The sequence below is a fragment of the Cinclus cinclus genome, chromosome 18, assembly GCF_963662255.1.
Source record: "Cinclus cinclus chromosome 18, bCinCin1.1, whole genome shotgun sequence".
Lineage (NCBI taxonomy): Eukaryota > Metazoa > Chordata > Aves > Passeriformes > Cinclidae > Cinclus > Cinclus cinclus.
Genome location: NC_085063.1, coordinates 13013362 through 13037630, shown reverse-complemented (window position 1 = coordinate 13037630; position 24269 = coordinate 13013362). Strand labels below are relative to the sequence as shown.

Sequence of the window (24269 nt, the reverse complement as noted above, 5' to 3'; positions counted from 1 at the left end):
AGGCTGCACCTGCAGATGTTGGAGTGGCTTTGGGGTGGGATGCCAGGCACATCTGGCAACGTGGCAGCTGCTCTCCAAGGCCTCCATCCAAAACCTACCAATGGATGGAATTCCCCTTTCCCATCAGCCTAATCCTGCTACTGAGGAAACTGCTGGGAAAACACCAGTTGACTTAAATGAGATGAGAATTAGGCCATCAGAAACAAGTTTTCAATTTGTTTCATAGACAGTGGGGTTTTTTTCCTTCCTTTGTTTATTCTTTTTAAAGTGAGGCATGTGGTCTGGATTTGATCTGTGACTTAAAGAGAGAAAAGCAGTGAGGGAAGTCCAGAATTTCATTTATCTTCTTTCTCTAACTCTCCTCTAAGGCAAGACATGGAGCCAAGTCCACGCTGCAGCTGCATGGCCCCATCTGCTCACTGAGCAGAGACCCATCTCCAGGGATTTATGATGTCCTGGACCCATCTGTTGGGAGGTTTAGCTTTTTGAAGTTTGGAGATTTAGAGCTGGGTGTGCTGGACATGGTGTTTTATTGGGCATTATTTTCTTTTTATCTCCCTGGTGAATTTTATGCCAATCCTACTTTGGTGAGTGCCAAAGTGAGGAATTGGGTTGTGATTGGTTACTGCAACTCTGTATTCTTCTTTGCAACAACTTTAATTAAGCCTTAATTACTTAAGTGTGATGTTTGTGTAACCTGTGACTTTAAAAGAAGGGAAAAAAAAAAAGCCTGGAGGGGACATTTTCATGCTTCTGGTTCCAGCTTCTTGGTGGCCCTTGAAGGGGATTGTTCTGGGGTTTTTGGAGGTGAAGCCAAGAGAGCAGGGGATTTATCAGAAGCACTGGCCCTAGAAAGGAAGGTTTCCTAGCTTGTTCCCAGTCTGTGTGGTGCTGGGTGCAGCACATCCCAACTCACAGCACCTTCTGCACTTGAATCTCCATATTCTTGGAAAAGTGCTGGAACTTGCTCCCTCAGGAAAATCCACGGACATTTTCCACACAGCAGCAGGATCTTTAGTTACAGCTCTGTAACTGCTCAGGACGCCCCAGCTAAACGTCAGGATTAATCCCTGTTTCTCAGCATTTTGCTGCTTTCCTCTTTCAAGTTCGTAGCAAGTTGAAATACTTCCTGGCTGCAAGAGGAAACTGCCTTCTTTTCCTTGACAGAAACAGTACACCCCAAAATTCTCACTCTTTGAAGCACTTTTCCTCTGTTCTTTAGCTTGCCCATTGATCTTTGTTTCCTTAGCCTAATCTGTCCTTTGAATTTGTGTCAAACCACATCCAGCTTTTGCTACTGTAGTTTAAAACTGGAAGTTGCGTTTAACTCATCCTTGGTTTTGCTTATGAAATTGAAGTAGAGGGATAGAAGCAATAATTCTCTAACAAAATACCTGTTCACTCCAGGTATATTTTGTTCACTTATTTTATTGCAAACCGTGTTACAGGAACTACACACACTTATTAGTCACAGCACAGTCTCACCTTGGCTAGATTATTACTGTTTAACTCACAATCATCACTGGTGAGTTTGCAATCTCCAGAAAGATTCATTTGTAAAAGTATGTACTGTAGGAGCCAATTTTGTAAGCAGATTTGGTTTTAAATGGTTTCTCTGGCTTGTTTCAGTTTACAAGCTCATTGTCTGTAATAAACTAAAACAAAATGTGTTCAAATGCCTCCTTAGATCCAGAAACTGTTCCATTGTCTGAACTTTCAGAGGCCTGGTCCTAAAATGGTTTGGGACTTTTTTAAACCCATGGCTGGACAACCAACCTTTCCCCCTCCCCCACACAGCCCTACAAACCCATTCTTTACAAAGAACTTCTTTCTCTTTCCTACAAATCTAGTGGCAGCCACATGCTCGTACCACCATGTTCCTGTATTTTTTTAAGATGACATTGGAGCTGTCATCAAAATAGAGCACTGAGATGGCATTGAGTTGTGTAGGAGCACAGCAGGGTTTCGGCACAGTCTCTGGGTTTATAAAGTGAACCTGGAGAATGAAAATAGAGGAATGTTAAGATTTACTGTTCTACTCTCCTCCCCCATATTCTTCCTTCCTGGACAACCTTCTGCCTGTCCTATACCCTCACTCAGACAGTAGTTGAGTTGTGTAATTTTGGGATTCACTGATCCTTCCTCAGCCTGACCCCAAATCCACTTCTGGTGGCAGCACAGAGTGGATCGTACAGAGTTTTCCCAAGAGATGCTGATAGAGGGTCTCGTGTCTTGCTCCTTCCTTCCCATGCAGTGAGATTTAACCCCTGTTACAATGTCTATCACATTACAATGTCTATCAATGTCTCTTTCAAACCAGAGAGAGCCTGCCAGTGCCTGCAGCAAAGACAGGCTCATTTCTGGCCAGGTTCTAGCTCAGGCCACTCAGCCACACGTGGAGCCAGATGCTGCAGGCACCTTGAGAGATGAGGCAGATCTTCCTTGCCCTGTTAGCTTGGAGACCCTTTTGTGTATAAATTTATTTCTGAGTAGCACCTGTTGTATGTAACCCTGTGTTGGGAGATAGGTCACACCTACCAGTGTCTGTACAATGGCATGGTTTGTAGCATTCATGTAGGAATTCAAGGGGAAAGCACATTCTCCTTCACAGTAATAGGCAGCGTAGCCCTCCGGAGCAATGATCCAGTCCTTGATTAAATTCCAGCCATCAGATTGTGGAGAAAGACAGAAATGCAGTGAAACTAAAAACCAACCAGCACATAAATCTAAACATTCATACATCCATGCACAGTTACAGCGGTCTGCAAAATAAGAATCTGGTCCCCTGGGCTTTCTAGAGCTCTCTTACAGACCTCCAAAGTGCCTGCTCTTCCTGGAGGGACACATTCCACATTGCACATCTGCCCACAGAGCAGCTGAACATCTGGGTTCAGTTGTTTATCCTTTCAGCAGTGTCCTCATGGCTGTCCACAAGGATCACTTCACCCAGCAACACAACGCAGACACAATCTTTCAGAAAGGAAAATGTCCTTAACCAGGTCTAAAAGAATGAGCAGATGAAAATGGAGAGCCTTCAGCACTGCCAGAGGACCTGCAGGCCACAGCCCCTCAAAAGGACCCGAGTGTGTTGAGTTTCCAGCCAGTCTCACACTAAATATTCATATACCCAACTTTGCAGAAGCACTTAAGGATGCCAAAGGCAGTAGACAGTGTCTTTGCCCTCAGGATTAAAAATTTAAAAATCCAGTTAGTGGCTGGATCTCACTGCTGCACTTGACAAATGATCCCAGCCCGGTCACGCCCAGCCCTTACCTGCCACCCCAGGTCCCTGAAGCTGACGTAGAGCTCGTGTTTCTTGCAGGCCTGTCGCTGGTCACTGCTGCTGTTCTCTGTCAGGGGACAATGGTGGCCATGAGGCTGGGCTGCCCCAGCAGGGAGAGAGGCATCACTGCTCATGTGGTGCACTTACAGCTTTTGTTTTTAGCTGTTTTAGTCATATGATAAGGGCTGGGTTCAACATATGTGAAATGCACTTCTGGATTTTTTTGTGCAAGGCCTGGGAAAGTAGGTTTTTTATCTTTATGTTTTTCTTTCCCTGGATCTCCTCTGACCTTCTAATAGCAACACACAGATCACTCTGATTATTGCCTATACTTAAAAGGAGAATCAGTGCAATTTTAAAGTTTTGTCCATCCCGGACATGTAACCTGAGCTGAAGACCCAAGTAGAAAGAACGGCTCAGGAAGAATTTCTTCACTGAAAAGGTGGTCGGGCATTGGAAGGAGCTGCCAGGAAGGCAGTGGGGTCCCCATCTCTGGAGGTGTTCAAGGCACTGCACGTGGCACTCAGTGCTCTGGGCAGGCTGACAAGGTGGGAATTGGTCAAAGGTTGGACTTGATGATCTTGGAGGTCTTTTCCAACCTTAACGATTCTATAAAAATGTGATTGGAAGCTCTGTTTTGCTTTTCCTTCTGCTTCTCACAGCCTTTCCTTCCACTCAGTGAGGCACTCCCACAGGCAGCTGGAATTTGCTGCTGCCTCAGCAGAGCCAGCCCTGAGCTGTGGCCCCTGCTGGGACCATCATCAAGGGCCCATTACTCTGAGGTATCACATAATTAAGCCACATTTCTATTTCAAATACCTGATGCAGTTTTATTCCAAATTAGGAAGCACAGCTCCCCCCAGAATAGCCATGGTTATCCTGAGAACTATTGGGTTTTCCTCTTCTATGCAAGAATTTTGGGACTACTACGCTTTTTAGGGGCTAAACTTAAAATCACAAGCCCTGAAAATGAACAGCATTTGGATTCAGATCCACCGATCACTTGCTCGTTGCTTTAACGTAATTATCTTCCATTTCAAAATGAGAATTTATTTCATATGGGAGAAATTGAATTTTTCTGGTTAGGCTCTTGGGGTAATTTTAAAATTCGGATTAAGAAACCCCTCAATTTAAAACTGCTTCAAAGAACCATTCTTTCTCCTGCCATTTTTACAGTAATCCTAACACCCCCCCCCCCACACACACACACACACGACTTCAAACCAGTGGTGGACCAAAGGGACAAAACGAACAGATAACGTGAGAGAAACCATTCCCACAGGCAGGAAACACAGACCCAGGCACCCGTGTGCACCTGCAATGTTGGACACCCGGAAAGCCTCCTGGTTCTTTGGAGTTTTGGAGCGGTTCTGGCTCCTCTGCTTGCTCCCCGTGGAGCGGATGCTGCGCAGGTGGACCTCGGTGGCTTTGAAGAAGGCGACGGTGAAGGGCTGCTTGTTCTGGGGGCCGTGCCTCCCGATGAGCCCCGCCAGCTTGGGGTTGATGCTTTGTCCTGCAAACACCACCCATTAACGAGAGGGCAACAGCACGCTTGGTGAGAGGGCGCGCAGCAGCTCTGGCAGCAGCCAAAGGGTAACGCGGGGCAGAGCTGCTGCCTGCTCAGGGTCACTCCTAGGCCTGGCACCAACCCTCCAAAGGTCTGGACTTCATGGCAAAGCTGCTTCTGACAAGAGCAGCTCAGCACAGCTAACTTCATTTTGTATCCGTGTGTGAAAGTTACATTAAATAGTCCTACGTATAATTATTTTGCCCCAAATCCGCTTAGCATTAAGTTCTCCTGCATTCTTTAGAGGGGTTTCTTCAAGTTCACCAACCTATAATTTGAAGTGATCCTATAAAAGGAACCATAAAACTCAGCCCATAGGAGCACTAAATTCCCACTGGAAGGTTATTAGCTTAAAATAAAAATGCTTTGTATGAAATGCTGACAGAGTTCCAGATATACCTTAGCTGAGAGAAGCAAATGTTTATAGAGACATTTTCCTTATTGCTGCATCTTGCCACCACCATGCCTGATAACTTTGTACAAAACTTTGATTATCATCCATGCGCCCTTAATTTTGGGCTTTAGCATAATTTGATTTTTGGTAAAATACAATTAGTTTCTCTGTAGAATTAAATCAATTATTTGCAAAAAAGGAGTGGGAAATATTTGTCCCTGTTGCTGTTGAGGGATGTCTGGGTGCTGCTGTGAAATGCAGAGGTGATATCCAGAATTATTCTGCCCCAAGCTACTGAGTGCTGCTGCGAAATCCAAGTTATGTTAATGGCTTTGTGATCCTTTTGCTAAGGGCAGAGCTGGGCCCTGTCAGCTGCAAATCAAATGTGCCAAAGGACAGCTGACACTTTCCTGGAGAAGCCCTGCAAGGCAACCTGGCCAAGGAGAGTGGGAAAAGGGTGGGAAAAGGGCTCTCTGTTGACTTTCTTATATGATTTGGTGTTTTTTTTAATAGACTGCATTTGCTTCATGATTACAGATCATATAACAGCAGCCACAAAGAAAGATTGGGGGTTGATTTATCTTGTTGTTTGGTTTTTTTTTTGTTTGTTTGTTTGTTTGGGGTTTTTTTTGGTGGTTTTTTTTTTTTTTACTTCACCTAAATCCTTGAGGATTGCCCAAGCATAAAGTATTGCATGAAAATCCTGCTGTGTTTACAGCATATGATTGCTGAATGGTTAGTGCTTGCCCTGGCTGGGAATCATGTACCTGGGACAGAGAGTCCCTGACTGCTGCTCTGTGTGACACTCACCATCCACACCTTCCACCGAGAGCTGCAGCCCAAGGTTGTGCTGGGGATTCACCACCCAGTGGTTACTGGTGGCAGTAATGTCAAACACCAGCCACCCTTCCTCTGCAGCCCAGATCGTCCTGGAGTCCAGCAGGAACAAATCTGAATCCCTGAAACAAAGCAGCAGAATTCCCAGTTAGCCAGGATTTCCACTGGAATCTCCACAAAAGCCCTTTAGGTAGTACATGGGGTTGTGATTTCAGCTGGGTGCACGCTCCCCTCTAATCAGATGAAGCTTCTCTCCAAAAAAGGGAGGATGGATTGAAGCAGAGCTGAGATGATTTGGGGTTTTTTTGCTGTTACAGTTAACCTTGAGCTCCTGATGCAACCCCCAAAAACTGCTTGCCAGGCACAGATTTGCAGAATTACTGTTGGCATATGCAAACCCAGTAATTGGGCAGACAATGCTGCTTATTAGCCTTTCCACACATAATTTCCTGACTTTTATGCATAATTGTAGTGTTGGTGCAAGCTAGCTGGAACGTTGGTGTGAATATATTAATATATCTAATAGGTTTGTTTCTTTTTCACTTTGCTCCTCTGAGGTTACAGATAACTGATTGACCCAACAATCCTCTGCACTGTCACAGGTCTGCACTACTGTGGGTCACAATCTCTTTTCAATTTATTGCTTGGTGGTTTTTTTAAAGGCTACTGCTGGGTTATTCTAGCTAAAGAAAAAATATCAGAAAATGAAAAAGATCCTAAATAGAGAGATTCTCTTCTTCTGGAAAAGGTGAAATTATTTATTATATATATTATAATATATAATACATAATAAATATTATAAAATGTTTTGTGGCAAATTTCTGCAAAGTTAGAATTTGAGAAAACACAGATTCTGTAAAGGAAGGAGTCTTCTTTTATCAGAAGGAGATATAAAACGCAAGATTTAAAAAATGAATGCAGTTGCAGTTCTTTAATTAAAAAAATACTTTAAAAAAAGAACAAAGACACATGGTGCAAGTGTCTAGACAAGTCCTATAAGAGCTGCTTTTGTACCTACAGTGAGCAAACATGATAACTTGTTCAAGCGTAATTATATCTTTTTGAATGAAGAACTGTTCTCAAAAAACCCTTTAATCACATGCTCAAAGCTTTAAAAGGCTTTATAAATTTTGTCTCTATGCATTTGTCAGTGCAAATATGTATATTTAGCATAGTTTACACAGTGCCTCTTGTTTGCATGAAACATCAGGTGATCAGAAATGAATCTGAGCAGAGCTGTTGGCATAAGGGCTTTTGATTCACAGCTTTTAGTGATTCTTTTCCCTTTGACATAGCAAGAAATTAGAAGCTTTTGTCCCACACAGAACAGGAATGGAGGGGATTTTGCAATGCTTTTACAATTTAGCTTTTCTTTTGACCTTAGTGGCCAGAGTGTGTAAGAGATGATGCTTTCCTCTGTGAGCTAAGGGATGTCACCAACCACCTCTGACTGTGCTGGCTTGCATGAAATTTAATTTCTGAAATGAGTTCCTGCCCAGCATGTGAGCACACAGCCCAGAGTGTGCAACAAGAGGACTGTGTTTATTTCCTAAAATGTGTTTTCTGTGTTTCTTCCCTAAAGCAGGATAGATTTGGATACCCCATGGCCAAATATGCAGCTGCTGCTGCTGAGGGTGCAATTAGTGCCTGCTTTTAAGCAAAGTTCTGGTTTGTGGAAGAAGCCCTACATGAGAACTGCTGCTGCACTTCCTTGCTAAGGCAGAGGGGCAATATTGACAATATTGCAGCGGGTGTTTGGCAGCCAAAGTGGGTGGCTGAGGAAGGGGCTGTGCTGCAGCAGTGCAGAGGCTCAGTGCAGGTGTTGGGAGCTCAGTCAGCTTTGCTGAGTGCTCCCAGGAAAACTGAAGTTCCAGAGGATGGGTAACCCCTCTCACAATAGCTACAGCAATGCAAGATGCTTGAACTCCAACCAGGGGACAAATGTCCTGGGGTTTCATCCCCACCCAGGAGCAGTGGCCCTGTTCCCACAGTGCAGGACACCTCCCACCCTTCCCTGTTTACAACACACAGAACCAAACACATCCCACAGGAGCCAGGGACGAGGGAGTTGCATGGACTGGCCCATTCCAGTGGCTGAGGCCAAGTTTCCAGGAGTAAAGGGCTTTTATATTCACATAGTACATTATTTAAGCATGGCCCCTGGTTGGAACTCATGATTCACCCAAGGTTTAGTTAACAGGGACTTGGCTTGCTTCAGTTCTCTCCCCTTGCAGTTTTCATGATAGTAGCAATCAGGATAATTTTTTTTGTTTTTTGCTCCTGCTCAGCTGCAGTACTATTACTCAGGGAAAAAAAAAAAAAAACCAAAAAAAACAGCCTTTAAGCTTCCCATGCTGACATGATGCAATCGGGGTAACCAGACAACATGAGGCATCAAGTACCAGGGTGAGTCAGCCTGGGAAATTGTATAATGCGTTTGTTTTCCTGTAGTTACAGCAATGTGCAAACAATAGGGCTGGAGGGGAAGCCCGAAGTGAGAGAGATCAAAGGGACCCACTGAAGGGAAATGTCCTTCCCACACACACTTGGAACATTTGGACCCCAAAAAAAGCCTCATATCAGATGCTCTTTGGAGGAGTTCAAGCACTCCTGGATTAGAGCTTTCCACCAACAGTGGCCTGGGGGTGGGATGCAAAACCTCACTGGTGTTGCAAGCAGAGGCTCCTGAGACTGTGGCTCCTGTTCTGCTGAAAAGAAACTTCTCCTTCTATTCAAAAAGAACAACCTCCTTTAAGTGGAATGTCCTGCTCTCCAAAGACAGGCAAGCAGTGTTAAATCACCAGCTAATAAGCAGCCAGTCCTCGAGATATCCTTGTTGGACAAGACACAGTAAACACAGCAAAGAAATGTTGTTCTGCTAAGACTTAAAACAACATTTATTCTGAGGGGCTCCCATCTAATGACTTCTCACAGGAGGTAGTGCTGGTTAAGACTAACTGAAGTGGCTGCTTTGGGTTTTAGCTGTGAGATACTGATCTGAGCCCAAAGACAAAAGGTTTCCTGTGCACATCTCACTCCTGCACCTCACCTTCCATCTGTACTCACAGAGCATGTTCCTGGAGCAATGTGAATAATGGCTCTGAAGCAAGGAGGCAAAAAACCCCTTTGGTCCCTTGGCCCAGCATTCAGATCCTTTCAGTGCATAAGAAACTGTACCGTGTCTTTTTCCAGAGCAAGAGATAGGAAAGGCACATGATCCTCCTTTTAGAAAAAAATTAAGATGGGACATGGAAATGTTAATGTCTAGATTAGAGTAACGTAAATTATGAAGTCTGGATCCAGACCAGAAGTATGTTCTGTTGAGACCACATCAAAATGGCTCAGTGTTCAAAGAACTGACATCAGTGGGAGTGTCAGAACTTTTAGCAATGATAAAATTTTGGGCTTTCTGCTCAGTTTTCTCAAGCATCAGGCTCTCAGTGGAGCCTGAGATGAAGACAGGAGGTTGGCATTTGCCTGCTGATGTCTTTGGTAGTGTCTGGCACCGGATGCCAAACAGGAGAGTCACCTCCTGTAGAAAGGACTCCCAAAATTTGTCTACAGGTCATATAAGTGCTGTGTGGTCTGTGAGACTTCCTTAGTGAACTTGTTTTCTGGGCTCAGGGGTGAGTAACAAGTACTGCAGCCTGAGGGTGGCTGGGCAGGATGCATGTGAGATCCTGTCTGGGAAGCAGCTGGAGCTTCGGAGGTGGAAGGGCTGACCTGCCAAAGGGCTGATGGTGGTAAGGAAAGGGATCGCAAATATTTAGTGGAAGAGAAAAGGGGTGGAAGAAGTGAGGATTGTGGGGATGAGCACAGAAATTAGAGAACACAAGTACAGAAAAGGCAGGGAAGGGAGGGTGTGGGATAAAGGAAATTGTTGGAACATGGCAATTCTAAAATAAGAAAGGATTAACAGCCATGAAGCTTCATGAAAATAGTATGTATGGCTTCTCTGCTTTTTGCTGGGGTACTTTTTCAGTCCCTGGGATGCAGTTTGGTTTGAAGACATAAACACTAGAAATAGATACAAAAATGAGAAGTGCTGCATCTGCCCCAATCACCTGCCTTGATGAGCTGGGACATGAGGAGAACATGAATGAAAACATGAGAGATAGAAATTCTGCATTAGCAAGAAAACAGGAGATAAAACTCTGAATTTCTAGACTATAATGCTGTAAGCTCTACACTACTTTAGGACAGTCCTCTTGCCAGACAGTCCCTGCTTTTATGTCTGTTTTCTTCACTCACTGTCCCCATGCCTCTCCTCAGCCCTGTTATTTCAAGCTGCTGGTTGACAAGTGGTAATAAACACTAATGAGCACTTCCAAGTGAGATAAAAATAAATGGGAAAAAGGACAGGCAGCAGCAGTGAAGGTGACTCTTGGCAATTTCCATTACAGTGTGAGACAAGGTGATTTCTGTGACCAGCCAGCACTCTGTGCTGGGAGCAGCCCTGGCTCACCTGGCTCTGTCCTGCCAGCAGCAGGTCCTGCTGTCCCTTGCCTGCATCAGGGACAGGTAATCCCTCAGCCCAAAGAGCACACCTGGCAGCTGGGCTGCCTGCAGGGATTACGAACCTGTCAGTGTTTTAAACAGCAACCACACAGTGGCACCTTGCAACAGCCTTTGAATGGCTTTACAAATGTGGGTAAACCCTCCTGCTTCTGTTTTCAAGTAGGAAACACTTGAGGCATGGATATGTTGAATCCTTATTGATTCAGCATGTGAACCACAGTTTCTAAGCCAGGAGCACAATCCTCTCCTCTTGCCTCATATTCTAACCCTAGAGGGGCTGTTTGGGTCACAGGCACTGCAAGTTTTCCAACAGGCAGCCCAAGGACAGGGCTGGCATGGGGGGAAGGGGGTTTTTCACATCCAGGTTTGAGCAGGTGGAGGGAGGAAAAGGCAAAAAGGCATCCTGGGAGGGTGAGAGGAGATGTGGGGTTAGAAGACATCTGTTTGGATTAAAAACCTGCCGTATCCAGATTCCAGTTTGCTTGGTGTCATTGCTTAAAGTCAGCTGCAGCTGTCCAAAGACAAGCTTAGGAAAATATTTTTCAGACTTTCCTACTTTGAGAGGGCCCCAGGATCTCCCTGGGCCTCTCCCTGGCACGTTTGCAACACCCTCTGTACACAGACCTGATGCAGCCCTCCTCCCACACCTTCCCTTCCCTGTGCCTGGGATCCCCTGGTTATCCTTCCCTCTTCCTCCCCACTGATAAAAGCTCTCCCTATGCCCTCGGGCAGGAGCCCCCAGCCAAACACAGCCCAGGGGCTTTGCCATGTGAAGGGACGTCCACAGCAGGAATTCAGTTTGCTAGAGGTGTTTTCCAAGGATTGGCCTGGAAACTGGATGTACTGGTAGTGAAACAGATCTGTGTAAATTCTGTTGAATGTAGGGAAAAAATGAAATTCACTTTAAAACTGCAGCAGATTCTTAATTCTGCTTTGTGTGCTTCTAGTAGCTGGGTTGCCTTTCTTACACAGTGCTGGAGAAGGGTAAGATCTAGATCTCAAAGGCTGATTAAAAGTGGCAATGGGAGTTTGTTAGTGAGATGCAACATGTTTCCCAAACATGAAGCCTCTTGTAAAAACAGTGCTGAGAGGAGTGAGGTTGTACACATATCTCTGACACTTTCTGTACAGATGTTTCTGCTCAGCATTGAAGGACTGTTCATTAGTGCATCACTTACCCAGCAAGGACCCACTGGGGTATGCAAAATGCCTCCTGCAGCTCCTCAAGTGCCTGTGAAGAGCTGTGCCTTGCTAAGTTCAAGATTTGTCAGAGGTTTTGCATGCTGCAGTGGCTTTTAGGAATGGTCTGAAGGAGAAAACCAGATACAGCTCTATTCTTGGAGAGCTGCAGGATCTCTGTGCTCAAGTTTCCTTGCTGCTTGCTGAGAGATAAATGTAGTTATCAACTGAGTTGCAGATAAGTCACCAAAAATTATAATCAAAGTTATTGCCAGTATTTGCAGATACTTTCATGGTGCTGGGGCACATCACTAAATCAAACTGTGCTGTGCTGCACCATCCTCAGAACGATCACACTGGTGCTTTAAAAAGCTCCAGAAAGAAGGCACATCTGCTTTATGGGTTGGGTTGGCCTAAGCCTTTCTTAGGTACTAGAATTACATGCTTCAACCCACAACATGGAACCAGACTCCAATGAACAGCAGAAAGGGGTCTGGAGAGGGGCTCAGGTTTGATCTGGTGCAGCAGTGGTGTAGTTTGAAGCTTAAGCTAAAGCGTTCCAGCTGCAAGTCAAACCCAGGAATGCATCCTGCAAGATCTGATTTTTCTGTAGGGCTGGTAACATGAGCATTCAAATCACTGTCTTTGAAGCCCTGAAATCCATAATGGCCACAAAGTGAACATGTAACAACTACATTTCAATTTCCAAAGGCTGGTCGAGTACCTGGTTTTATTCTCTCCAGTAACAAAACTCTCAACCACTTCAAAGGGATTGGGATTCACTCTGCAGTGCAAGTGCTGGGTCCAATGAAACAGGAGATGTAACTCTGGGATGAGGTATTTCAGCTGCAAAAGGTGCAGACAGAAAAGCAGGATCGAGCTCTGAGCTTTAGAGCAGCTCTACAGTCTGCACTCTTCCTGCAGCTTCAGATTAATGAACTGAAGGGGATGCTCTGAGCACTGGGATCTGCTTTGCTTCCTTCCTTTTCCAGGGGGGAGGAGACTTGAGCAGCACCTGGCTCCCCAAAGGCCACCTTCAGCTCCCACTGAGAAGGGTATGTCACCACAAACATGATCTGGATGTCCTGCTGCTCTCACCCTTCTCAAGTCAGCCACTGGCTTTGTGAAACTCCTTCCCAGGCTTTTGGGTGAGTGAGCCACGAAGTCCAAACAGAAGTGGGACATGAGTCACTGGACTTTGAACTATGCACTTAAAAGCTTTGAGACATGCTATACCAGTTAAAACATCCTCAGTGTTTGTGATATTTGGGACATTTTTGTTCATGAATGTACTTGTTTGCCTGAAGTGAATAACTGATGCTGTGTGCCTAAAGAATGCTGTGCATGCCTTTTTATCAAGGAGATGTTGCCAGTTTGAAGGGCTTGCCTTGCAACAAAAGATTTGGAAAAGTCAGAAAGAATATTTGATTTAGCCTGATTTCCTACAAACACCTCTAGTAATACCTCCAGTCTGACAGATATAATTCCCAGTAGTCCAAAGTCAATTGGTATCTCATCTGCTGCAAAGGACAGGGCAGGGCTCTCATTTTTACTGCCAGGGCTGTTAGATGGAGTAGTGGGTGGGGGAGAGTTTCTACCCTGCGAACATTTGTGCTGTTGAGGATTTCAGGAATAGTCTGCTGGGGGTGCAGCTGTTGCTTTGGAAGCACCTAAGCCTGTATTTTTCACTGACAGTGAGGTTCACACAAGAGATGTTGCTGGTTGGATACCTCCAACCTGTCTGAACTCGTGAAGTCATTAACTGCTCATACCTCTGCTTCATGTGAACTGAGGGCATCATCACTCCCTCGTCTGTGGTTTAACTGAAAATCCTGCCTTCAGCACATCTCACAGAGGAAAAGCTCTCCAGTCACCCTCAGCCTGAGCTCTGTGCTGCTCTGTGGCTCTGGGAGTTGTCCTGATCTCTGCTGTGATGTGAGATGATGCTGAGCTGCCCTTGGGAGCCTGGCAGGAGCTGCTGTGTCTCGAGCACTGCACAGGAGCAGCCCCAGCCTGGACAATCCCCCGCGTTTCAGGTCTCCAAAATTTCCAGCAGTGCTTCTGTGTCAGCAGAAGAGCCCTGGGAGAAGCAAACCCGAAGGCAGCAGAGGTTCCCCTGCCTGTGTGGGGGGAGAGTTTGGCTTTGTTTTGCTCTTGTTGCTAACAACCTCAGATGGGGCTGAATTTCCAGCAGCTCAGGATGAGACAAACAGCCAAGGAAGCATCAAAGTGAATGGGTGTTTTCTGATCAACACTGCAGAGAGTTTGTTTTCTTTCTCCACTTGCCCAATGACACACTGACTTGGATGACTGGGCTGTGACAGAGCCGGGTGGAAAATGTCAGTGGAAAAATGCAGAAAAAGAGCAAATATTTTTACAAACGTTAGTGACAATGTTTTTACCTTTGGTCAATCCAAACCAACAGGAATATTTTTTCAGGACAAACTGTTCAAAACTCATCCTGGCCTGTGCCAAAATGTATGCAAAAGGAGAATATGCATGAGCACTCATTAAAAATAGTGTTCCTGTGGTGAACATGATACGGTAAAATTGCATCTAATCTTGTGGCCGGAACATCTGTATGATTAGCAAGATTCCTCACCTCTTCCAGGCAGTGGCTGATGTATATACCTTCCCTTTGCATACTTTTTTTTTTTTTTCCTTTAGGAACAGGAGTTAGTGCAGGAGACAGTTTGCAGAAGCATTTGCTGCTCCACACACCACTATCCCCAGTAGTACCTTCCCATCCTCTCTAGACAAAGTTCTAACAAACTTCTGGATGCACCATTGTGAAATTAAGGTATCAGATCTCACTCTGACTCTGTCAGGAAGATTCCTAGTGGGCACCTCACTCATCAGGACCTGAGGGAGAACTTCCCTGGCATTTTATGAGGAAGGTCATTCACTCAAGAGAAGTTCTTGGCAATTCCCCAGTGCCCTGGCACACAGGTTGGTGCCTCCCCCTCTGCCAACGCATCTGCAGTTTCTGCTCTTCCCAAGAGCAGAAAGTCATCCCTGCAGGCTTGTACCTAAATAATCTACTCAAGAAATACAGCAAAGGAGGCTGCTGCCTCTGGAATGGCCTGAGAGGGAAAAAACTGAAATGCTTAGGGTAAGCAGGACATCTAATGAGTCTTTTGCACAGTCCTGGCTTGTTGCCTTTCTCCTTTAAGGAAGATCTGATTAAAATGCACAGTTTGAATTACCACTGTTTGATAAAGATAGATTAGTTTTAGCACAGTCCCCAAACACTGCAAATAATTGTATCATTGGAAATGCCAGGAGAACTGTGAGGTTTAAGCTATAAAATCAGAATTTCAGATGTGGAAGAAAACACACCAGTGGTTAAATATTTTAACCATCCAGCAAAGCCAGTAGAAATTCTCACCATTAAAAAAAAAAGTTTACATATTTCAATTTTTTTCTGCATTTTTATTAGCTCTTATAAAACCATAAAGCCAGAGTCCAGATTATACTTTTTTCTTACCCTTTTGGACTTCTCACTCTTTAAATCCCCAGTGTTTCTCCTCTCATAAACCTAAATTAGGACTGTAGTATTGTTAGCCCATATTTAGTACTCCTAAAGAATAACTTCTGACTAGAATGTGATTGTAAATACTTTTCACGTAAATAACTGCAATCTCACTTTTGGTAGGATTTGTATGTGAAAGAAATATGTGCAAATGAAACTAAGTGCCTTTGATAAGTGGTTTGGGATTGCTGATTAATTGGAACTAAAACCAGATGAGAAAATTGAACACATGTTCTTATTCAAGTTCCCTGGAGGATTTGTCAGGGAGCTTGGCATACATTAATAATTGCTTGGAAGGGATTTAATAGCTCATCTTGTAGTTTTGCACATGCAAAACAATCAGTCAATATAAAAAGCATGGTGTCATCTGTCTTTGTTAATTAGGGAGCTCGAATGCCTTTGATAATAAGGGCTAGTAATTAAGCTACAATTCCAAAGGAAGCATTCAGGTTTGCCACATCAGGATCCATCAGAGGCAGGAGGAAAGGGGGAGTACTTCCAGAAATCTTGAAATATTCCTGGTTTATGATAGTTTTTTCTGCACTAGCACACAGCCAGGTTACTGAGTGCTCGCAGAGGCCAGAGCAGGAGCGCTGGGGATGCTCCCTGGGGCACGGGGAGGCTCACAGGGCACCTGTCCCCACTCCCAGCACGCAGGAGCTGCGTGCCTGCCGCAGCAGCATCAGCTGAGATCCCTGCATGGCCCCAATGTCAAACCCAGCCACTGCTGCTGGTGGCACCGAGACCTCTGGACGCGCCGGGTGTAACTCCCTGGAGGAACAAACCATGCCTGGGCTCTCCTGTGGGTCCCTCACCTTCCCGGGTGCTCCTGCAGGACCTGGTAGACACTGATCTGGAAGGTTTCGTTGTCGAAGCGCTCGCGGATGAAATCCTTGTAAATCCTGAACTCGGCCGCCGTCACCGCCTCCCCCTCCGGGATCCGGGACAGATCAAACCTGAACTCTCGGTAGTGGCAGCGCTGATGGTGAAACTCTCTGTCATGCTCCACTGAAATAGAAAACAGCCCATTAGCCACCTGCTTTGTTCCCCTTCCCCTCGCCATCAAACCCGCTGGTGAGTTGCCCCAACAGAAAAGGCAGGAATATCTGATTGCAGCATCTCACTGCTCAGATCATTAATGCACGTAGGAAATGCTTGTCTCTATCTGGGCTATTGTAGGTATAGATGTGTTTATCGGGCTCCCTTTGGAACAGTTTTACAGTTGGCTGGTACAGGGGGCCATTGTGTTTGAATGGTTCTTGGCAGCTTTGTGCTTGACAAGTGACTCTGGACATTCGCCACCGATAAGGACCGAGCTCCTGTGGGAAGGAGCTGAGACAAACAGATGGGGCTTTTTTCAGGAGTGCTGGTTCTTGGCCTGGCTCTGCTTCTGACAACCACACACACACATACCCACACACTATAGACACAAATCCCAGCCCTTGAGGCTTTTCATGCCGCATTTGGTGCCAGCTGAACTCATCACGAGCTCGAGGCTCCGCTCCTTAAGGTCAAAGCTTTCATTTTAATGGATCTTCAGTAATCAGGGCTGTGAAGCAACTGTTCAAAGTGAGGATTTCCTTCCACCTCCCAACCCTGACTGTGAAATAACAAGTGCCAGAGCCTCCCAGGCCAGTGCTGGGACGTGTGTTATCCCATGGGATGACAGGTCTGCCTGTTCCCTGATGGACACCTGGTGGTCCCGTGTAACCCCGCTTGTGGGTACGGAAGTGGGGGGTCAGTGCTGGGAGGAAACAAAGACTTCAAGCCAGTCCTCCAGCAAGGGGGAGGAGAGGTGTCAGTGCCCCAGCCCAACACATGAGGCAAGTCACCCTTCTTGGAACAAATTCCAAATTAAACAGACAAATCACACAAAGGAAAAGGGGGAAAAGGAGGTGTAGGGGGATGAACTGACTCGCCCAAGGTCACAACACACGACATTTTAAGAGCTGAGGTTTGAACCAGGGACTTCCTATATGTCCAAGTCCTGTCGTCTGTCCACTTGACCTCTCTGCAGCTTGACTGCACAATTCAAGTAGTTAGCTCTGAGATTTCCTTGGCAAAGAATGTGTGTCTTTCTACAGGCCTGATTTTCTTCTGGCAGCAGCAAATCCATTGTGTAAATCCATTGACTTAAAGGGAATTACTCCTGAAAAAGAGGAGTTCCAAGCCCGGGTCTGGGAAATGCTGTTTAAATTTACAGCTCTGCATGGTACAAACACGGATCAGCACTGGCCAGGGTGTCCCCATGGCAGGGACAGAGCGTGGGGAGGCTCTGGGAGCAGGGCTGTATCCAGGAAAGCTGTGCTGGCCAAGGCTCAGCTGCTGGCCATGGACTCTTCCTCCTCTCTCACATCCCTTCTGTGAGGAGTCCAGTTTGCCACTGTGTGATTGCTGCTCAGGGAAATGCTTCAGAGCTCTTACTCATAGCTGGGATTCATCTTAGAGGAGTTTTTTAGGTATGAAACCTCTAAACTTTCCAAGACAAAGGTGAGTAAGTTTAGCAAATGGTTTTATATGTTGAGCAGTCTCTGTTGCACCTCTACTAAAACATCTCAGGGACAACATCTCATACCCTGATGTGGAGGCATACCGTGAATATTCACCAGTGTTTATAAAAGACTTGGCAGGCTACAACTGCCCTGGATGTGCTAGCAACACTATTAAACGTGCCTCAATCCCTTTCCTCCTAAGTACTCCTAATAGAATAAGGTATAAAGAGCATAATTTCAGTTTTAAAGGAATTTATATGCACCTAAATTAAAAGGGAATGAAAAAACACTTTAATATGGCATCAGTCCTTCAACCACAAGCGTAGAAGAATGAGTATAATACTGGGTGGGTTTAGCTGCAGCTGTTAGCAGTAGGATGTACAAATATCAGATTTGCTTCCCAAGACAAGGGAAGGCTGAATTTCCAGAGGAAGGTGGGTGCAGTTTTTCGGTACGTTTGTGATGACAACTACATCAACCAACACTGGCCTTTAGCTGTGCTTTATACACAAGGTCTGACAACAATCACGTGACAATGAAACTTTTTGGGGTGCTGCTAAAGTTCACTGCAATTCCCACTGCTGAGCCCTAGAAAAAATGTCTCATGTTTGTATGAAAAATTAACGGCCAGGGTCATAAAATAAAGAGCCCTGAAGTTTGAACTTTCCCATGCTTTGCAGATGTTTGGATATAGGGTTTTGGCCTGAGCCATCTTTAGTGTTAAAGCAAACATTCCTGTGGCTATAGTCATTAAGATCATGAAAATATGTGGATATGTAACTGAAGAAAGAATCCCAAGAAACCCTTCAACTCAGTGTTTATTGTTTTTCCCCTTTTTCTTTGCACTCTGGACCTATCTGCTGACCCAGAAGTAACAAATCCTTTCAGAACTAATTTATGAGAAACACTGACCCTGAATCAACATCTGTTAGATGACTGCAGTAAATCTTATTACATAATTAAACACCAAAATCTATGTTAAAATAACGTTAAGGGTCTGACTCGAACTCATAAAAGCAAGACTCTTCATTATGAAGGCTGAAATCCTATCCCTAAGTCATGCTGCTGTGTGTTGGTATTTGGGAACATATGGTACAGCATATCTGATCAAGCACTTTTTTTGTAGAGCCCTGTAATACCTTAAGCACAACAGCACGGGGTAAGCAGGGGAGCATTCAAGGAGCCTGAATTTCCTGGGTTTGATGGGTGTTAGACCTTTGACAATGCTGCAGCAACTGGGTCATTTCCAGTTAATTACCTGAGGAGTTAGAAAGGGGAGAGTGGGGGGGGGGGGGGGAGAGCTTAAAAAAAGGCAGGGGGGAATAGTGGTATTTTAAATGTTCACTGAAACAGTCGAGAATTGCTGCAGCTCTTCGGATGTGACTGCAGTTTCTCCATTAGATTTATAAAATCCATGATCCCTATTGACATAATGACCATCAGAAGAACTTTTTGGTCATTTTTGAAGGACTTGGTCTCAGCTGTTTGTTAGCCATTAATGTTAAACTAATGTTAAATGCCTCCTTAGAAGACTTAACAAGCATTTTGAATATTTGCTGGATATGCTTCATAGCCCTTCTGCCCACAGAACTTCAACTCATCTTTGTCCCAGGCTCATAGCTCTCACAAATCTACTACCCAAAGGCTTTGGTGAATGGTTTTAGCCCAGATGCTAATTTCAAACATTGGAAATTCCAGCTCACAATTCAAATGCCTTGGCAAGGCAGCTGCTTGGAGAGGAAGCCAAAGCTCTGGATGCGCAATCAAAGGTTGTAAAATAGGAAAAGGAAGAACACCCTTGAAAAATAATTCTGCTATGAAACAGTTTTCCCCCTTGACTGTGGGAAAACAGTGCATTTCCTCTCCTTAAAAAACAATCCAGAGTCACTCACAGGTGATGCATGTGAAAACACGAGCCTCTGCTCATTCTTAGAAGCAGTGCTGCATTTTGGAGGCACAACCACTGCAGACAAACTCTGGCCTAATTTAACATAGGGCTCCAAATTTGCTGGCTGGAAAATAACCCTTGGCATGGCGAGTGTGGCAGTTAATTGGAGCTGTGGTGGCTGAGGATCATCAGACACTCCCTCTGGCACAGTCCTTGGGAAAGGTGGAGAGCTGGGAGCTGTGGGATGGAGAAGGACACCAGATGCATGAGAAAACAAGCAGGACACCAAAAATAGTGCGGGGACAATTAAGGTGATGCAGCCAAAATAAGGAATATCTCAGGCTGGTGATTATCAGTAACTTAGCCACACCTGTCCCAAATATGCAAGTCAGATCAGCACCTTTGAAAGCCTGGCCCTGCTATCTGAGCAGGATCTGAGGGCTGCTCTATCTGATACAGAGAGGGCTCCCAGCTCTCTGAAGTCCTTTGTCTCTCCAAGCCTCTGTTGTGGCCTGCTGGTGATGCAAGAGGGGGCAGGACACAGTTGTGCAACTGGCAGGGATGGTTAAAAGAAAACAGGATGGATACCTGTGCTCAGGTGTGAAGCAGCCAGGTATCAGATCCAAAAATATGGGAGAGCTGGAGATAAAATGTCAACAAATACTGGGTGCTTGTTCTGAGCTGTGCTGAAGATACAGAACTTAAAAAACATTAGCGGGCAGGGATGAAAATGTGTAGCTGTTGATATTTAGAACTTGGAGCAATTCACGTAAAGCCAGTACCAGAAAAATAATGTTGGACAGAAAACCTCGTGGTCCTGATTTAGCACCCCAGGTACCCAAACTTCCAAAGCAAATGACACATCAGCATAAAGCTGGAAACTTAAACTGATCCCACGTTTGGTCATTTCCACAGCAAAGTAAGCTGAGATTGGAAATAAGCACCCCGAGCGTTTGCAGCTCCTTTGTACATCTCTGCTGGCAAGTGCAAAGCCAACCTGAGTTAAACCTGCAAACACTGGTTGGACCCCTGGGTTTGGGTCAGGGACTGCTGGTGGGCAAAGCCTGACATGTGACAGCAAGGACTCTGCTGAGGCACAGCTTGCAGGGCTCTTATTTCTCCTGACACATCCCCGCTCAGCCCTGGGACCCAGCACAGCAGCACCATGTCAGTCACCAGCCCCATGTCTTGAGAAAAGGACTAGTGAATCACAGCAAGTTTTTTTGTTCAAGAATGACTGTGCTAAAAAATAATTATTACCGAAGCATTAAAGAGCTTATTCTAAATGCCAGGGAAGTCAACAGAAATATTTTCACTAATTTCAATGGATTTAATGGGAGGCCAATCTCCCTGCTTAGGTATTTTTTACTCTCTTGTCTTTTGAAGACGCATGAAAACTGCTTTTCAGAAAGACACTCAACATCAGAGGAATAGACTCTGTTCTCAGGTTGTCAAACTGGGAAAGCTTTGGTAATTCCACACCTCTTCCTCCCTTGGCACATTTGGGTGATACACTTAGAATGCACTTTGAATAAATAAACAAGTAAAAACTTAAATTTTCTTGTTAACGCTTTCACCTGATAATATGTTAATTGTTTTTATAAGGCACTTTGAGAGCAGTTGTCTCATTTATTGTAGTGCTTAGAACAATTAGAGCTACTTGTTTCTCATTTACAATGGAAAAAGGCACCAGAAGGAATGTGCAGTAGGGTGTCTGTAACTTCTTCACTCCCAAAAAAGGCCAGAAGGGATTTGTAAAGGACTTTAATCTCAAACAGATTAAAGGTCCTGAATTCCTGAGACTGAAAGATAAGTCAAAGGAAAATAGATTCCAAAAGACAACACCCCCTCACCTCAGCCTCCCAGCCAGGCTGCTGCTGAGCCATCTGAGAAACTCCTCAGAGATTCAGATGCCAAAAAAAAAGTCTGCCACGCTCTGGCATTAAGGTCTAACAGTTTTTCAGAGTCTACCTGTGTGGTGAGTTTAGAGGATAGCAAAGTCTTTATCTGCCTTCTCTCCGACAGCTGCGCAGCTACAGAAAATGGGCGCTGTATCTCCAGAGGCGGCCAAGGGCTGCCTCTCTCAGGATTGTCCCGAGGTCAGCGCGTTGATCCAGCCTCAGCGTTTCCATCAGAGAGCAAAATAAACTCCGACTGACACATTTGCATCCAGCAGCGCAAAATCTTATTTGAATTTTCCAAGAAACTTTACCTTTATTTCCCTCCATCGTCACACCCCACCCCCGAGATGGAAGCCAAAGCTTCAGGAATTCTGTTGCATCATTTCAGTGCAGAGCACGAGATTCCCAGAAGCCAGCTGCCCTGGGACCAGCTCCACCTGGCCCCACCAGCCCTTCCAGCCCTTTGCTCTCAAAGAGAAGCTGCACTCCTATCTCCTGCCTCGCCCTCCTGTCTCCCTTGGGAAGTGTATTCTACTGGAAAAACATTTTCCCTTCCCCAGATGAGCTTTTGGGTGGATGTTGTCCTCTCCCAGCTCCCCACAGTGCCCGAGAGCAGCGATGCAGGAGGACCAGGGACCTCCCAGCATGGCAGGAGGGAGGCCAGGGCCACCCCTTGGGCTCGGGGCTTGTGGTGGTTGTGAAACTGTGCTGTAAATTTTCGGGATGCCAAATTCGAGAGACCTCTTGATGGGCTTCTAATTAGCAGGCATTAAAAGTTCCCTCTATAAATCGCGCTTCTTTGTCTCTAAATTGGTGGATAAAACCATGGCACTTATGAAATATAGGCCTTTTCTCCTTATGTTGCTGAGGTTCAAGAAGGAGGAAACCAATTAGGGGAAGGATCCAGTGGTGTCTGCAGCTGAAAGAACCCACTGGGCTCAGCAGGACGCCTGATTGAGCAAGAAATGAGAGGTCAGTCCTTATATTTTTCTGAGGAAAAGGGGGACTATAATAAAGATTATTGCAATAATGTCATGCCAGGCCACAGTCTGCAAAGGCACATGTTTCCCTCCTCATTGTGCTTGACAGCAAGAGTTACAGGGGCAGTGGCAGGAAATTTATAATGGCAAGAATTTGGGAATGCAAAGTTCTGTGATTGGTTTTCATTTGTTTCATTCTCTCAGCTCCATGATTTACATGCTGCAGTTACAGAAATATTTGAAGAAATAGTTGAAGAATATAAATTGGGAGTACTATAAATGGAGTAGAGCAAATGTCCTGGGGTGTGTGATGGGAAATATTTTTTTTTTTTTTTTAAGAGTGATAAAAGCAGTATTTGGAGGGCCTCTTACATGGAATAGTTGCAGCTCTCCAAGTCATCTAGAAGCTAGTGCAGGTTTTTGGATAAAACTAAGGAAAAACAAATACAGCCTAGATTTTCATCTGTGAGATAAGCTTACTAGAAAAACAGCCTGTGGTTTTTCTATAACTCATTAATGCATCCCATCCCCAGGGATTGCTGCCATCCTGCCACTTCTTAAAACACAGCCTGTCCTTCAGCCACAGGCTCAGCACCCCCAGATATTTGGGGGGCTCTGGGCTCATCTGCCCAAGCCCTGGCCTGATGCCTTGTCCCTGCGTGCCCTTTGCTGAAGGGGCTGTTCCGAGCCAAGACAGAGCTCAGCAGAATGGAACCTGCACCCAGCTCATGGATCCATTTTACAGCCAGGTAGAGGGAGGGGAAGGTGATAAAACTGTTTCTTGCATGGTAAATTCAGTGTGTGCCAGGACAAAGTCCTGCCCCATCCATGGGTGGAGAGTGGGACTAATGCACTAATTTCAAAGATGAAAACCAGGCTCCGTAAGTCATGATTCCCAAACCCAGAGGTTGGAAATTCTTCAGTGCTCACTCTGCAAAGTGATCCGGGGTAAGCATTTTTGCTTCGAAAGGGGAAAAAAAATCCCCTCTGGAATTAATATTCTCCCTTTAGCCATCACTTCATTTTTTCAGCTTTCAGCATGGAGCTGGTATTGCCAGCAAGACCACCTAGCCACAAACCCAGCAGGGAGCTTCCAAAATTCTTTTAAACACTGACTCCTTGTTATAAATTGAAGAGTGGTAATAGCAACAGTGCATATCACATCTGTGCCAGGCTTCAGGCCTGGGAAGCAGCAGCCTCCCTACTGCAGAGCACAACTTGGAAAGATCCTTTCAGTCCACACATGTATCAGCATTAGCCATTTCTTTGTCAACAAATCCCTTAATACGTAGCCTTTCTATCATGTACAGATGTCCAAAAAATAATGGAATACTGTACTACAAGATTAAACACTTTAATGTCAGCATATGTGTTGCATGACTCTGAACAATGGTATCATTGTGCGTGTGCAAACAGCCGGGCGAGGGAAGATGGGTTTAATTATCTCCCAAACAGCAGCAAGTTCTTCCTGACTAAGTCAAACTTCAGCTAGCAAGGGCTGTTCAGGACAGAAATTGGTGTTTCTCACTTCCTGGTGTTCCTAAATTGGTGTTCTTGCAGTGCTGGGGTTAGTGCTGTACCCACATCAGGCAGTGCTTCAGAGTGGGAGCCACCTGCTTCCCCAGGAGCCACGCGCCACCACGGAATGTGGTGTGGGGACCAGAGGATGCTGTGAGTCACCACATCCTCTCGCCCCAT

General features: G+C 45.3%; 1 protein-coding gene across 1 annotated transcript in view; it reads right to left on the bottom strand.

Annotated features, from left to right (window-relative positions):
* Window positions 1–1846: 1846 nt before the first annotated feature.
* The window catches only part of BMP7 (bone morphogenetic protein 7), a 38510-nt gene continuing 16087 nt past the window's right edge, over window positions 1847–24269 (bottom strand). The window contains exons 2-7 of the mRNA XM_062504772.1: window positions 16126–16318; window positions 6055–6203; window positions 4599–4796; window positions 3274–3350; window positions 2539–2649; window positions 1847–1996 (exon numbers count right to left, since the gene is read on the bottom strand). Of these exons, the coding sequence (XP_062360756.1) occupies window positions 1847–1996; window positions 2539–2649; window positions 3274–3350; window positions 4599–4796; window positions 6055–6203; window positions 16126–16318 (878 nt within the window). The remainder of the gene's footprint in view (window positions 1997–2538; window positions 2650–3273; window positions 3351–4598; window positions 4797–6054; window positions 6204–16125; window positions 16319–24269) is intronic.